The following is a 13,830-nucleotide window of genomic DNA, read 5'->3' as shown; positions in this document are numbered from 1 at the left end:
ATTGAACTCAGGTCCTCTGGAAGAGCAGTCAGTGCTCTTACCTGCTGAGCCATCTCTCCAGCCCCTAAGGGGTAGAGATGGCGCAGCAGTTAAGAGCACTTGCAGTTCTTGCACTTATGTAACAAACACAGAGACCTCCTCCACAGAGACCAGACTTTGCTGGGCCGAGAACAGAGCAGCCGGGATTGTTATCCCAGTACTCCTAGTTTTCACTTTGTGAACGTGGGTCTCCAGATTATTGTAGCTTTATTAAAATGACACCTGGGGTGACTTTTCTGGCAAGGGATGGACCCTGGGTCTTGTGCTTGGGAAAGCGCTGTACCCCACAGTGCGCCGACCTGGGGAGGGGGGCACTGCCTCTCAGCGATGTGATTAGTGCAGCTCAATGTTGGCAGGGTTAGGTCAAGGTTTCACCTCTTGCCCGGTGACTCCCAGGTCCCTTAACAACCTCTGTTCTCCTAGATTCCAAAGGATGAACACATTCTTCGGTTTCTGCGTGCCCGAGATTTTAATATTGACAAGGCCAGAGAGACCATGTGCCAGGCTTTAACCTGGAGGAAACAGCACCAGGTGGATTACATTCTGGACACTTGGACTCCGCCCCAGGTCCTTCAGGACTACTACGCTGGGGGCTGGCATCACCATGACAAAGGTAGGTGCTCCTAAGCGTGCTTGTAGCTCTGTCCTAAGGTCCCACCCACATGGCATCAGTGGCCCTGTGGTGACAGTGGACGGGGCATTCCCACCAAGTGACCAGCTGGTGAGATCCTTCTTGAAGCCCATTCACACCCAAGCCTGAATAGCCAGCGCTGGGAAGGGGGGACAAGTGCTTGTCATCTGTTCTAAGCCTAGTTGAGAAAACACTAAGTGTGTGCTACACTTCAGCCCCATGGGACTGACTGGACAGCAGTGACCGCCACCTTCATAGTAGCTGAAAGCTGTCTGGCCTGGTCTCTGCCATACAGAGGTGAGTCACAGCCAGGTGCATGTCAGTCACCTCTGGAAGAAGCAGCTCCCGGAAGCTCTCTCAGCTCCCACATGCCTGAGCCCTGTGGGAGGATGCACCTTGTTATCAAGTCTTCTCTGCTGCTGACTGAGAGCTGGCCAACTGTGAAGAGAGGGGTGCAGCCCTGCAGATGTGACGAGGGGGGCGGAGGGGTACTGGTGGAGAGTAGAGGTACAGCCCTGCAGATGTAACTGACAGGGTACTGGTGGAGAGTGGAGGTGCGGCCCTGCAGATGTGACGGGGTACTGGTGGAGAGTGGAGGTGCGGCCCTGCAGATGTGACGGGGTACTGGGAACTGTGCCCTCCTTCCTCCCCCAAGTCATGTCCTTTCAGATCAGCTGCTCCTGGATAGCTTGGTTTTTTTTAACTTTGTGAATCTAGTTCTTCAGGTTGATTGGAGCTTTATTAATTTTTGCTTTTGTTTTAATTTTTTAAGGTTAAGGTTTTATGTAGCCAAGGCTACCCTTGAAATCACTTTAAGTAGTTCACAGGGGCTTTGATCTGTTGGTTTTGTCTTTAATATTGTGTACATCTAAGGGGTGACGGTAACTTTAGGCTTTCTGCTTGAGAAAGGGGCTCTTTGTGTAGCATAGGCTAACCTTGAACCCAGAGCCTTCCTCCTTAGGCTTGTGAATGCAGAGACGTGTTAGAGATACTACAACACACAAGACTATTTTTATTGAAAATTTTTATTGAAAGATTAGAAAGTTTTTGTAGTAAGATATTGACAGACCAGCTGTGGTATCTCATTCCTGTAATCTAGCATTTAGGAGATCAGCAGATCTTGAAGCCATTCTGAACAAAACAGCGAGTTCTGGGGCAGCTAGAGTTATAGGTGAGACTATGTGACAAGCAGAAGGTTGACAAATGGATTTTACAAAATGTCAGAAGAGCCAGGCATGGTGGTGAATGTTTCTAATCCCACCCCTAGAGCAGCAGAGGGAGGGATTTCTGTAAGGTCAAGATTGGCCTCATCTACCTAGCAAGTTCTAAGCCAGCCAAAACTCCACAGTGAGTCCTGGGCTGCAGGGGAAGTTCTGCAGGAGACACATGTGAGCGCCCGGCCCAGCACGTTGGAGTGTTGAGGAGGCTGATTTCCATGCTCCCCATCCAGCACGGCCTGGGTCTGGCCACTTACAGGATGTGCTCTGCGCCAAGAGCTTCCCTACCCTGGTAGGTCGTCACAGGCAAGCATCACAGGCTCTGCAGTGACTTAGGTGACAGCGCTGCTGTGGGACTTCAGGGTTTCCACATCTATGTCCGCAGGGAGGAAGGCTGGTTTTTTAAAAATCTTGACAATAATTTTTAAGTAATTTATAAGAAATTGTTTTAGAGTTAAAGAACCAAAGCCATGTCGTCCCCTGTAGTGAACACTGCACTTGCCACACCCATGTGCAAACAGGTTGGGGAGCCAACAGATTGCTCTCCAGCTCAGCCCCTTGGCCTGGCCCAGCAGCAGCTCAGCCCTGGGGCCTGTGGTTTGCTGTCAGCTGAGTTTGAAGCCTTTTGTGTCTGCTTAGGTGCTGCTCTACCCATGCTATCCGGACACAGAAGCTAGCCTTCCTCAGAGTAGGCCAGGGTCTTTTGGGTATCTCGAGCACAGGGAGCACCCAAACCCAAGGTGTCCCAGTTGAGGGGCCTTCTGCCCAGAACTGCTCCTTACCCCCTGAGAGGGCTCTTAGAGTTGTGTCTTGCCATGCACTCACCACAGCCCCCTCCCTGCCTTCGCTTGCAGATGGACGGCCGCTGTATGTACTCAGGCTGGGCCAGATGGACACCAAAGGCCTGGTGCGAGCTCTCGGGGAGGAGGCCCTGCTGCGATATGTAAGTGCTCAGCGGGGGTCTAGGTTGAATGCTCGCCTCCCTTTTGTTGTCAGCAGCACTGGGACTGCTCTGACAGATGTGCAGTGCTCCACTCTTAGGGAGATGTGCACCATATAAAGGCTTCTGAGGAAGCTCACAGTGCCAGCCTCAGGAGATACATAGTCCCTGTCACCTCGGACTCAGAGCATCGCCCATGTCACACCTCTAGCCATATCTCTTTCTCTTACCCTTCCGCATTACCAGGCTCATAGCCTCTTTCATAGACCACTGAGCTGATTCCAACCCACCCCCATCTGTCCCTAAGTCAACTGCACTCCTGCCTCAGAGAAGAATCTGTTCTTTTAGCTTGAAAACAAATCCCAGCTCCCCACTATTCACAACTCTTGTTGAGTATTCTTGTAGGTACCTGGGCCCCAGCACGCACATACACACACACATGACGCACACACACTCAGTCTCTCTTTTGTCTTTTGTTCTGTCTGTCTGTCTGTCTGTCTGCCTCTGTCTCTGTCTCTCTTCTTTCCTCCCTCCCTCCCTCCCTCCCTCTCACCCCCCCTTGCCTACTGTCCCAAACAAGCCTGTTCTGCAAACCCCGCCCCATCAGTGCTCAGGTGACTTGAGCGGCTATGGGCCTCCTGCTCTCTCTGCTGTGAATGCTCTTGTTTATTCTTTGCAAGTAGAATGTCTGCTGTTGCTGTGTGTGTGCAGTGTGAGGAGAGTGCCTGCGGTCCCACGCGTGCGTGTCTGCCATCTTGCCTTAATTCCCCTCGGTGGAGTCTGGTGTTACCTTTGCCTTCTGGGACTGACCTACCGTCGCTGGCCTTTGCTTGCAGGTTCTTTCCATTAACGAAGAGGGCCTGAGACGATGTGAGGAAAACACCAAAGTCTTTGGGCGGCCAATCAGGTGGGTGGGGACTTGTCTCTTTTCAGATATAAAGAACAGGAACTAAAGTAACACTTTTGTTGCTCTTTGGCACGCAGTCTGACAGTTACTGTTTACCACATGCTCTGGAAGGTTGGAGAGCAAGTGATGGGGTCAGGGCCAGGCTTCGTACTGGTCCCAGGAGCCCGACTGCAGACCCAAGGGAATTCCTGTTGGCGGTTTTTTTCTACTTCCCAACCCCTAGTTTGTCCTCATGAACCAGCTTCTAACTGCGGAATGCTGTCATGAAATAGTCAGAGAAAACCTTTTAGAAAGGAAAAGCCAGGCACAATGGCTCCCACTTGTAATTGCAACACTTGAGAGACAGAGACAGAAGGATTCAGAGCTCAAGGTCATCTTCACTTACATATAATTCAAGGCTAGGCTAAATCACAAGAGACCCCATGTCAGAGAAAGTGGGCCCTGACTCAGGTTGGACGGCGTCAGTCATGCCAGGCCAGGGTCTGCAGGCCTGCTTACAGCACCTTGTCCTGTGGTTCCTGCGGCAGCACTAGGCCTGTGGGTACGGCAGCTGCTGCGGCTTACTCTGTAGCCGATGCCCACTGTCTGCTCTGGCAACAGGCTGGGGAGGTGGCACCGGCCTGCTCAGCATGAGCAGCTCTGAGGGAGATCTTTAGGGATTTAGTTGGAGTTTCAGAGCTAAGGGCTCATTGGCCCAGGCTGGCGTCCTGCCTGTGCGCCCTGAGCACTGGTGTTTCAGCAGTTTGTAGTCTGTCTGGACTTCATCTTGTAGTTAGGTGTTGTTCCTATCCTTTGAGCTTCTGTGTTTCTTAAATATAAATACGAGTTTATAGCACTTTAATTTTTTAAAATTGGTGTATTTGGGAATGGCTATAAGTGACTTTTATATCAAAAGAAGACAATTAAACCTATCAATAAAACATTCTCCATGTAACTGTAGCTCATGGACCTGCTTGGTGGACCTTGAAGGGCTGAACATGCGCCATCTGTGGAGACCAGGGGTCAAAGCCTTGCTGCGTATCATCGAGGTGGTGGAGGCCAACTACCCTGAGACACTGGGCCGCCTGCTCATCCTCCGAGCCCCCAGGGTCTTCCCTGTGCTCTGGACGCTGGTGGGTTTAGTTGTTCTGTAGCCAGCGGGGCATGTGCAGTTCGCATCTCCACTGAAGCCTCAGCTGGGCAGAGAAAGCAAACAAACACATAGATGCAGAGTGGGGGATGCAGCAGGGTGTTCCCGAGGCATTGGGGCTCTGCGTAGACTCAGAGTCTATGAAAGCTGCTACCTGTCACCTCACTCATGGCTGGCGTCACACACAGACATAGGCTCTGAAGCTCACGGCTCAGCAGATGAAGTTACTGTTGTGTGTGCTCACTCGTAGGTTAGTCCATTTATTGATGACAACACCAGAAGGAAGTTCCTCATTTATGCAGGAAATGACTACCAGGGCCCTGGAGGCCTGCTGGATTACATCGATAAAGAGATTATTCCCGATTTCCTGAGCGGCGAGTGCATGGTACGTATGGACAAGAAGCTGTACACTGCACAGCAGCCCGGGTTTGCACTAAAGGTTTTCTGGCCTTCGGTTGGGCTGCTGGCCGGGCCGACGGGGCCTGAGGCACCAGGGACTGTGTTGATGTCCATTCGCATTAGCGCTTTGGTGGATTTGTTACGGGATCTCGCAGCACAGCTTTCTTTATTCACACAGCATTGTGTGACTCACATCTCCACTACGTCAGGAGCTACATGGTTAAGAACTATGTCTTTTTTACATGATTCTGTGTGGGGTGTGTGTGTGTGTGTGTGTGCAAGCATGTCCATGTTCTTAAGTATACGCACATGTGGTATGAGTGTCTCTGTGTGTGCGTGCACGCGCATGTGAGTGTAGTGTGTGCATACATGTGTGCATGCATGCATGTGTGTAAGTATATAGGTCCTAGGTTGACTCAGTTGGTCTCCACCTTGTCATTTGGGGCAGTCTCTCATTTGAAGCCAGGACTCACTAATGAGGTGAGTCCACGAGCCAGCCTGCTCCAGGATCCTCCCTCCAGGCCTCATGAAGTGCGATCACAGGCAGGCTCCTCTGCCCACTCAGGTTTACAGAGGTGCCAGGGGTCCAAATGCCAGCTTCACAGTCAAGTGACCAACACCTCATCTTTAAAAACAAGATGCCTTGTATCTGAAGGTAGATTTCTAGACTTAAGTGAACAGACGGGATAGTCAGAGTTGGAAAGCAGAGGAGCTGTCTCTCTCTATAGGGTTGGGGTTTTAAGAATGAGGTGATAGATAACTAGCCAGAGCTTTCTGCTTGCAGACCCTGAGCTGTGGTGCCGGAGTCTGAGGCTAGGACATATGCAGGCTTGTGCCTAGCAGCTTGGCAGGAGGATTCAGGGACCGGAAGCCCACAGAGCTTTGTGACTGCCTCCACACAGCACACAGTAGGAATGCAAGCAGCAGGGAGTGAAGGTCCTTAGCAGGCTCTCTAGTCACACTTGACGATAATGTTGGTCTTCTGGGGTGTGTGCCCTGGGATCAGCACATGAACTTTCAGTGTGACTTTTCCAAATGGCTGGAGGAATATAGAAAACAGGAGAGGTGAGCTTTGTCTCCAGGAGGGAGACTGAAGACGCCATCGCAGTACAGAGAGCAAGCGGTGAGAAGCACAGTTAGGGCGTAGGCGGCCTGAGGCACCCTTGCCTGCTGTCCTGGGGAGGCTAGCATCCCAGGCAGTTAGGGCAGGAACTGAAGGGAGGAGGGACTCCCAACTGTTACCCCTGCCTTCCGTTGGCGTATGCCAATGTTCTGATGGGCTCAGAGTCATGATGAGGCCTTCTGAGGCCACTTATAAACTGTTGACTTCCCTGTGGACGGAGGGCATTGACCTTCCCAGCCAGACTGGTATTGATTGGTTGCTTGGTTAGTTGGTCCGTCTTCCTTGAGACACAGTCTCAGTATGTAGCCAGGCTGGCCCTGAACTCACAGCCCTCCAGTCTTAGCAGTCTGCATGCTGATGCAGGCTTCACCAGCAAGCCTGTTCCAGGCCAGTGCTTGTAACTTTAGTGACTGCAGGGACATGGCGCTGTCTGCAGGCTGAGGGCTGTAGTCGTCCTTTCTGTGGAGTGGCTTCTGGGCTGACCATCTAGAGAGTACTTAGATTTATGCACCTGAACGTGAGTTTGTTTTATTAAGGTCAATTAGAAAATTTATACTAAGAATAAATTCTAGTTCAATGTAGCTTTTTCAAGTAAATTCCGAAGTAGTCCCTCGCTAACTTTCAGCTGATTCATCAGTAGTTGGCTAGGTTACATAGGAAATTTGCTTTATCATATCTTGGCTATAATTTTTTCCTTTTTTTATTGAATATATTCTTCATTTACATTTCAAATGTTATACCCCTTAATTTTTTCCTTATTTTTTTTGTGGCAATGAGGATGAAACCGAGAGCCTCGTACATATTGGGCAGCGCTGTGCCTCAGAGCCGCACCCACAGAGAGATTGTAGTTTCTGTGGCTCAGGAATAAAGCTAACAAATTGACTGTCCTGCAGTGCAGTATGAGTTCTGCTAATTCTCTTGTAGATCATCTTAGTAATTGAGCTCCGTACCTCATAAATATCAGTGTGAATCCTGTGGTAAACCAGCTTCAGCCTGTTCTCATTTATTCAAAGTAGAACCACATGTGTAAGTGGCTTTACACTATTTCACCAAGCGCTGCAGACTGTTTGATAACGTTGCCAGTGTCTGTCTTGTCAGCCGCCCCAGGAGAGTGGGCGTGGGGTGAGCAGCGGCCTGGCCTCTGCACACCTCTCACTGCTGTGTTTGCCTTTCTAGTGTGATGTGCCAGAGGGTGGACTGGTCCCCAAATCGCTGTACAGGACTGCAGAGGAACTGGAAAATGAAGACCTGAAGCTCTGGACGGAGACCATCTACCAGTCGGCCAGCGTGTTCAAAGGAGCCCCACATGAGGTGCCTGCCTGCGGCCTCACCCCCACCGGGCAGGCAGGGCTTCCCTCGGGGTCCTTGGCTGCTGCCTCTGGTCTTGTTCTTTAGGTTTAGTTGGCACTCTTGTCAATTGGCACTGGAGGGTAGGGCTGCCTCAGACAGACACTTCTGTTTGACCAGAGCACTGTGACAGTGGATCGGCCCCTTGGCACTATCCCACTGGCGCTCCTGACCCAACCCAGAGCACGGCTTGCCTGGAGGCTCAGTCCAGTCCTGCGTTGAGTTGGATGGTTTTAGGAAACACGGTTTCCTCGCTCATGTGCTCATTTGTGTGTCTGTCTTTGCTGCTGTTTGTCAGTCTGGTGGGATGAGCAGAGAAGAGAGATGAGCCCTGCTGTTTCCCTTCTGCCGACATGTGTCCTGTTTGACATGTCCCCCCCAGCCTGTCCATGCGCTGTGACATTGCTGGCTCAGCCTTTGCTTCGCTCTAGGGCAAGCATGTAGTTCAGTGTTCTGGTGGGCGGCAGTGCTTTAGACGGGACAGGCTGTCCGTCAGTGTGCCACTGGCTCCTTGGTGACTTCACAGTGACAACTGGCTTCAGGCACCTGGCAGTCGCCATAACTCATGTCTTCCCCAAGGGCTTCAGGTACATAGAGGCAGGCTGAAGAGTGAGCCAGGCAGTGCTGAGAGCAAGCAGGCCCAGATCCTTGGTGCCTCCCTCCTTCCCTCCCTTCCTCGCTCCCTCTCTCCTTGTCTAGTCCAATGCAGGGAACTGCGGACCTTTGACTGTCCCAAGAATCATTTGCCTCCACTCCTTATGTAGGGCCTTTCTGCAGGCTGGGTGAAGGGCCCCGGTTCACTATTTATTAGGCACTCGTCAGTTGTATCTTGTTGCAAGGATCAGGGCTTGTCATCTTTCCTGTGAGTCACAGGCGCCTGTCACTGTTTGAACAGTAAAAGTGTCATTCTGCCTTGCAGTATAAGGAAAGCGCACATCAGAGGCAGTGCTGCCCAGGCTGAAGGCTGATGTCACAGTCCCAGATGCTCTGTCAGCACGGGGCTGAGGTCCTGGCCAGGTCGGCCTGTGGGGGCTGCTCTATGACGAGAACATGCAGCATCCTTTAGTGAGAGGGGCACTGTGGCTTCTGGGTCTGCTGCTGTGCCCTCAGAGGTCATAGAAGAGTTGGGGGAGGGGAGGCGAGGTGGTAGACTGCACAGGCACTCCTGCAGTGCGGCCTCACACCTTCCTCACATCCCTGCACCTTCCCTCTTGGACACTTCAGCTTGATGAAGGTTTGGGACGACACTCTGCCCCGCCCTTCTGTTTGTACGGCCTCGGCCTCGCTGCTCCCAGCCTGAGGCAGTCCACTGAGTCCCAAGGCCGTGCTTGTGTGTTTTTCTGATGTGTTGGGAAGTAAGGCTCTCTTGGGCTGCTAGCGGTGTGGCTCCTCGGGGACACCTTGCAGGAACACTGTTTCATAGAGTGGTGGATAAGTTGGCAGGCAGGCATCTAGATGGTTGAGTCACCTGTGGCAAAGAGAACTGCCCATTTGATCTGTTCTGCCCTCTGCCAACTCACACATCTGCGCCTTCGAGCCCCTGGAGAGAGCCATTCCCACGCCAGCTGCAGCCAGGCCTTGTGCTGCAGACGGGTTGCTGACAGGATCTCTTTCTCCAGATTCTCATTCAGATTGTGGACGCCTCCTCAGTGATCACGTGGGACTTCGATGTGTGCAAAGGGGACATCGTCTTTAATATTTATCACTCCAAGAGGTCTCCCCAGCCACCCAAAAAGGACTCGCTGGGGGCCCACAGCATCACCTCTCCAGGAGGGAACAACGCGCAGCTCATCGACAGAGCCTGGCAGCTGGGCCGGGACTACAGCATGGTGGAGTCTCCTCTGATCTGCAAAGAAGGAGAGAGTGTGCAGGTGGGGCTGCAGTCCAGCACTGCTGCGGCCTCTGTCCCGAGGAGGCGGTATCTGGGAAAATGGCACAGTGGGCGGCCTAGTGCCAGAAAGATTCCGGATGCCCCCGGGCACTGAGGAAGGAGAAGCCCGAGACCAGAGGGATGAGCTTAGTAAAGTGTGGGCTCCCGGGGGACGGGACAGGGAAGAACTGCTTTGTAGGCACACTTCTGGGTTTCAGGTGACTGAAATATGAGTAGGCATGGCTTTGCCTCCAGAGGAAAGTCACACAGAAGCAAGAGGAAGAAGTGCACAGGGCACTGTCAACTCTTGCTAAAAACCATGACAGCTCTGTACTGCGCTGGCTCCCGTCGGCCCCTGCGGCTCTCCCCGTGTGCTGGCTCCCGCAGCACCTCTGACACAGAATGCCCACCTACTTCCTCCTGCAATGCCTCTGACCACACAGTGGCCGCCTGCTCTCCTCCATCTGAGGTTTTCAGAAGCTAGCCCCCCGTGCATCCGGTCTGTGTAAAGTTAGTCCTCCCATCTTAACAGCTGGCTCTGCCTCTGGATCTTTAATCCATGACATATTTAATCATATGTCATTGGAGCAGACTGCCCAGGTGTGCTGGAAAGGCGACAGAAGAGTGGCAGAGAGAGAAGCTGGTCCCTGACTAGATATCTCTGTCAGGGAGACAGGCCCTCCTGACAGCCCCCATGGCCAGCTGGTCTCAGGAGGCTGCCTGTTGCTGAGGGTAGTGCAGGGTGCATGCTGCCTTCCCGACACCTGGCAGACCATAGATAGCACAGGCTGCCTCGGTGAGCAGAAGGGCATCCTTAGGCCGGTTGCTCAGGACAAGCTCTCGGAACACCCCTCCCCCTGGCAGAATGGCCTGAGTCGCTGCTATTCACTGTTGCAGGGGTCCCACGTGACCAGGTGGCCCGGCTTCTACATCCTCCAGTGGAAGTTCCACACCATGCCAGCGTGCGCGGCCACCAACCTGCCCCGAGTGGACGACGTGCTGGCCTCCCTGCAGGTCTCCTCCCACAAGTGCAAAGTGATGTACTACACAGAAGTGATCGGCTCTGAGGATTTCAGGTTCGCGCCTGAGAGGGAGGCTCTGGCTGTTCACCGGCTGCGGCTCTCTGGCAGCATCCGAAAAGTGGTGTTGCACTAGCTAAGTGTATTTGCTAAGTGCAGTGTCACCTAGGGGCAAACCACGGAGGCGGATTACTCCAGTGATATAGTCCTGTCCCTACTTTACAAGGGCCAATGGGGGAGAACAGATAGAGGGGCTCTGGGGGCTCCGCAGGCATTGTGGGCGGCTCAGGGCCGCTCCTCACTCTGGTTCTTTGTTGCTTCCGTCTACAGAGGCTCCATGACCAGCCTGGAGTCCAGCCACAGTGGGTTCTCGCAGCTCAGTGCCGCCACCACCTCTTCCAGCCAGTCGCACTCCAGCTCCATGATTTCCAGGTAGTGCTGCGAAGCCTGCGCCTGCGCGGAGGGCGGGCAACTCGGCTGCTGTGCTCCGCCCACCCCCAGGATGTGCAGACTCCGCCCACCCCTGGATGTGCAGACTCCTCCCTCTAGATAGCAGCTAGCTCTGCTGATGGTCACTAGTCACCTGGTCCCCAGACCATCCTGACAGGTAGTTTTAACTCTACCCCTAACTTTAACTCAATAGCCATAGATTTTGTATACAGCGTGCACAAAATCAAACCGGAGCACAAGGGCTCTCGAAAGAAAAGTAGTTTATCTACAGTAAGAGACTGACTGGTCTCAAATGTCGATGCAAAAAATGTTTCCAACAAACTCCACCTTGTCCACTAGTGAATGACTTGTGTGACACCCTGCAGAGACTCGCCACCTCCTCCTCCACGGAACCGAAGCTGCGGCAGGCAGCTGTTAAGCTGCAGTGGAGTCCTCTCGGCTCCCTGTTAGTGGAGGTGGCCTGTGGATCCTGGACAGCTCTGAGGTCCCTTTCCTCTAAGGACTTGCAGCCTGAGGAGCACCCGGTCCTGGGGCAGAGCCGGCCCACTCCTGAGCAGACGCTGGGGCCCAGGAGGGGTGCCAGGGCTCCGCTTGACTCCTGACCACACCGCCACCATTAAACATTGCTTTCTCTTTCCTCCTCTTCAAATCTTTTGATATTTTTCAGAGCAAAATTTTTCTGTCCATGAACTTGGGGGAGGGGAGAGGGGAATATTTTTTTCCCTCTGCTGAGTGCTGCCTTTCCTTCTGCAGGAAGGTGGCTCTGTGCCCTTAGCACCCAGGGTCCTCAGTCCTCCCAGCACCCAGGGTTCTCAGTCCTCCCAGAAGCACCCAGGGTCCTCAGTCCTCCCAGAAGCACCCAGGGTCCTCAGTTCTAGCACCCAGGGTCCTCAGCCCTCAGCAGGGTGTGTGGAAGCAGTAGGTCACACTTGCCTTTGGAAGTGTGGCAGTGCAAACTCTAGCAATGCTCTCCAGGGTGGCGCATGGCTTGCAGTGGCCTGGAGTATGCGGGTGGATGTTGTGGGTTTGTATGTGGCGCTGTGCGTGTGCATGAGGGAGTGGGTGCTGCTGGGGGGGGGGGGGGCAGCGCGTCGGGCTGCGCTTGTTCTGTCCGAGTTTCATAGACGCGGCTTAGAGGCTGGGGCTGCTTCCTCTCGTCTCTTCTCTTTCTTTTCTTTCTTTTCCTGATCCTCACTTCCCAAAGCCTGCTGTTAGAGCAGATCCTCCATTTGCAGCTTTCATGGGAATGCATGCTTCTCAGCGAGCTGTCAAGAAGTTGCAGGTGGCTGATCTCCAGAGAAGGGCCCAGGATGTGTGTGTGTGTGTGTGTGGTGCCATGTCTAAAGATGTGTGCCAAATCCACACGGCCATGAGTGTGCGTGACAGGGTGGACGCCTGTGTAGACGCTGCTCTGAGGCGCTGGCTGGCTGGCTGTGTGGTCTGAGAACTCTGTAGAGGCCGTCGCATGCCAGCAAGCATGAGGAGAGACGACACAGCAGCCTGGCTTGGTGGGTGAGCCCCTGGCTGCTGGCCTTTCCGGCCCCGCTGCCATGCATTTCCTGTGCATGGGAGTGCTCGCACATAGCACAGCAGGGCTGCAGCTACCATGCTGCTTCCAGTCAGGGCTTCCCAGCTCCAAGTGAAAGGGCCTGAAGATGCCCCCTGCTCTTTCTCTCTCCCCTCGCCTTTTCCCTCTCCCTTTCTCTCTTCTCTCTCCCTTTCCCTCTCCCTTTCCCTCTCCCTTTCTCCATGTCCCAGATGGCGATTTTGCTGACAGCCTCCAAGAAAGCGCTTCACTGGACAGCCCACATGTGCCCCGAGGTGTCTATAGACCTATCTGAGTCACAGCCATGTCCCAGGCTGAAGAGCTGTTTCCCTTAAGTCCACTCAGAAGTGGCACTGTCCAGCCCCTCAGAGCTGAGAGCATCTTTTAGAGCTCAAAGCACACTCCGCACTCCCAGACCCTCAGCTCCCCGGCCACAGGGCACTGGCTGCCTTGTGAGGGGAAGGCTGAGAGATTCCTAAGCGAAGGGCTCGCAGAGCTGCTTCTCCCAGTGCCCAGCACCTCCTAAGATGCTGCTCCCCTCCACACTCTGGGCTCTCCCTGTTTCTAGTGTCTTAATTCACTCTCCTTCCTGAACCCATTATTTGCATATCAAATTCTGTAAATGTTTTGTAAACACATTGCCTCACTCTTGGTAATACAATACTGATAGTCTTTAAAAGATTTTTTTATTGTTCCAATAATAAATGTGAACTGTTTAAGACGCGTGTCCTTTTCTTCTTGGGAGGCCCTAGGAAGAGCAGGGATGGAGAAGAACAGCTGCTTGTGCCCAGAGGCAAGGGGAGGCCAAGCGGCTGTCACCCTGTGCAGTCACTCTGTGACTCTCGAAGGCCTGCTGTGCAGTCCAGCACATCATACATGTGCTACAGAGTGAGTTCTAGGATAGCTTGGGCTATATGCCAAAACCCTGCCTCACAGTCTGGCTCCCGGTATCATTGTAAATAGATTTCTCCAAGCAGGTGACTCTGGAGTTCAGGACAGTAGGCAGGTGTGGACCTGGGGAGGCTAGAGTGACCTCACCCTGACTCTCTTGTTTCTGGGGTCTGCAGAGGCGACAGAGCCCAGGACAGCAGGGCACAGGTCTGGGAGGGAAGGTCATCACAGTCTTGCCAGGGGCCCAGGCCAGAACCTCCTCGAAGGGAAGGGCAATCTTTGTCCTTGATTTGTCCTTAGTGGGGCAGTACTGGGGGTTCTG

General features: G+C 53.3%; 1 protein-coding gene across 1 annotated transcript in view; it reads left to right on the top strand.

Annotated features, from left to right (window-relative positions):
- The window catches only part of Sec14l1 (SEC14 like lipid binding 1), a 46,375-nt gene extending 33,039 nt beyond the window's left edge, over window positions 1-13,336 (top strand). The window contains exons 8-16 of the mRNA XM_052194551.1: window positions 463-652; window positions 2,742-2,830; window positions 3,664-3,734; window positions 4,675-4,846; window positions 5,114-5,248; window positions 7,562-7,696; window positions 9,352-9,603; window positions 10,500-10,678; window positions 10,952-13,336. Coding sequence (XP_052050511.1) covers window positions 463-652; window positions 2,742-2,830; window positions 3,664-3,734; window positions 4,675-4,846; window positions 5,114-5,248; window positions 7,562-7,696; window positions 9,352-9,603; window positions 10,500-10,678; window positions 10,952-11,057 — 1,329 coding nt within the window. The 3' untranslated portion in view covers window positions 11,058-13,336. The remainder of the gene's footprint in view (window positions 1-462; window positions 653-2,741; window positions 2,831-3,663; window positions 3,735-4,674; window positions 4,847-5,113; window positions 5,249-7,561; window positions 7,697-9,351; window positions 9,604-10,499; window positions 10,679-10,951) is intronic.
- Window positions 13,337-13,830: the final 494 nt, after the last annotated feature.

The sequence above is a fragment of the Apodemus sylvaticus genome, chromosome 10, assembly GCF_947179515.1.
Source record: "Apodemus sylvaticus chromosome 10, mApoSyl1.1, whole genome shotgun sequence".
Classification (NCBI taxonomy): Eukaryota; Metazoa; Chordata; class Mammalia; order Rodentia; family Muridae; genus Apodemus; species Apodemus sylvaticus.
The sequence above is the reverse complement of the archived record's forward strand: the minus strand, read 5'-3'. Positions and strand labels throughout refer to the sequence as shown.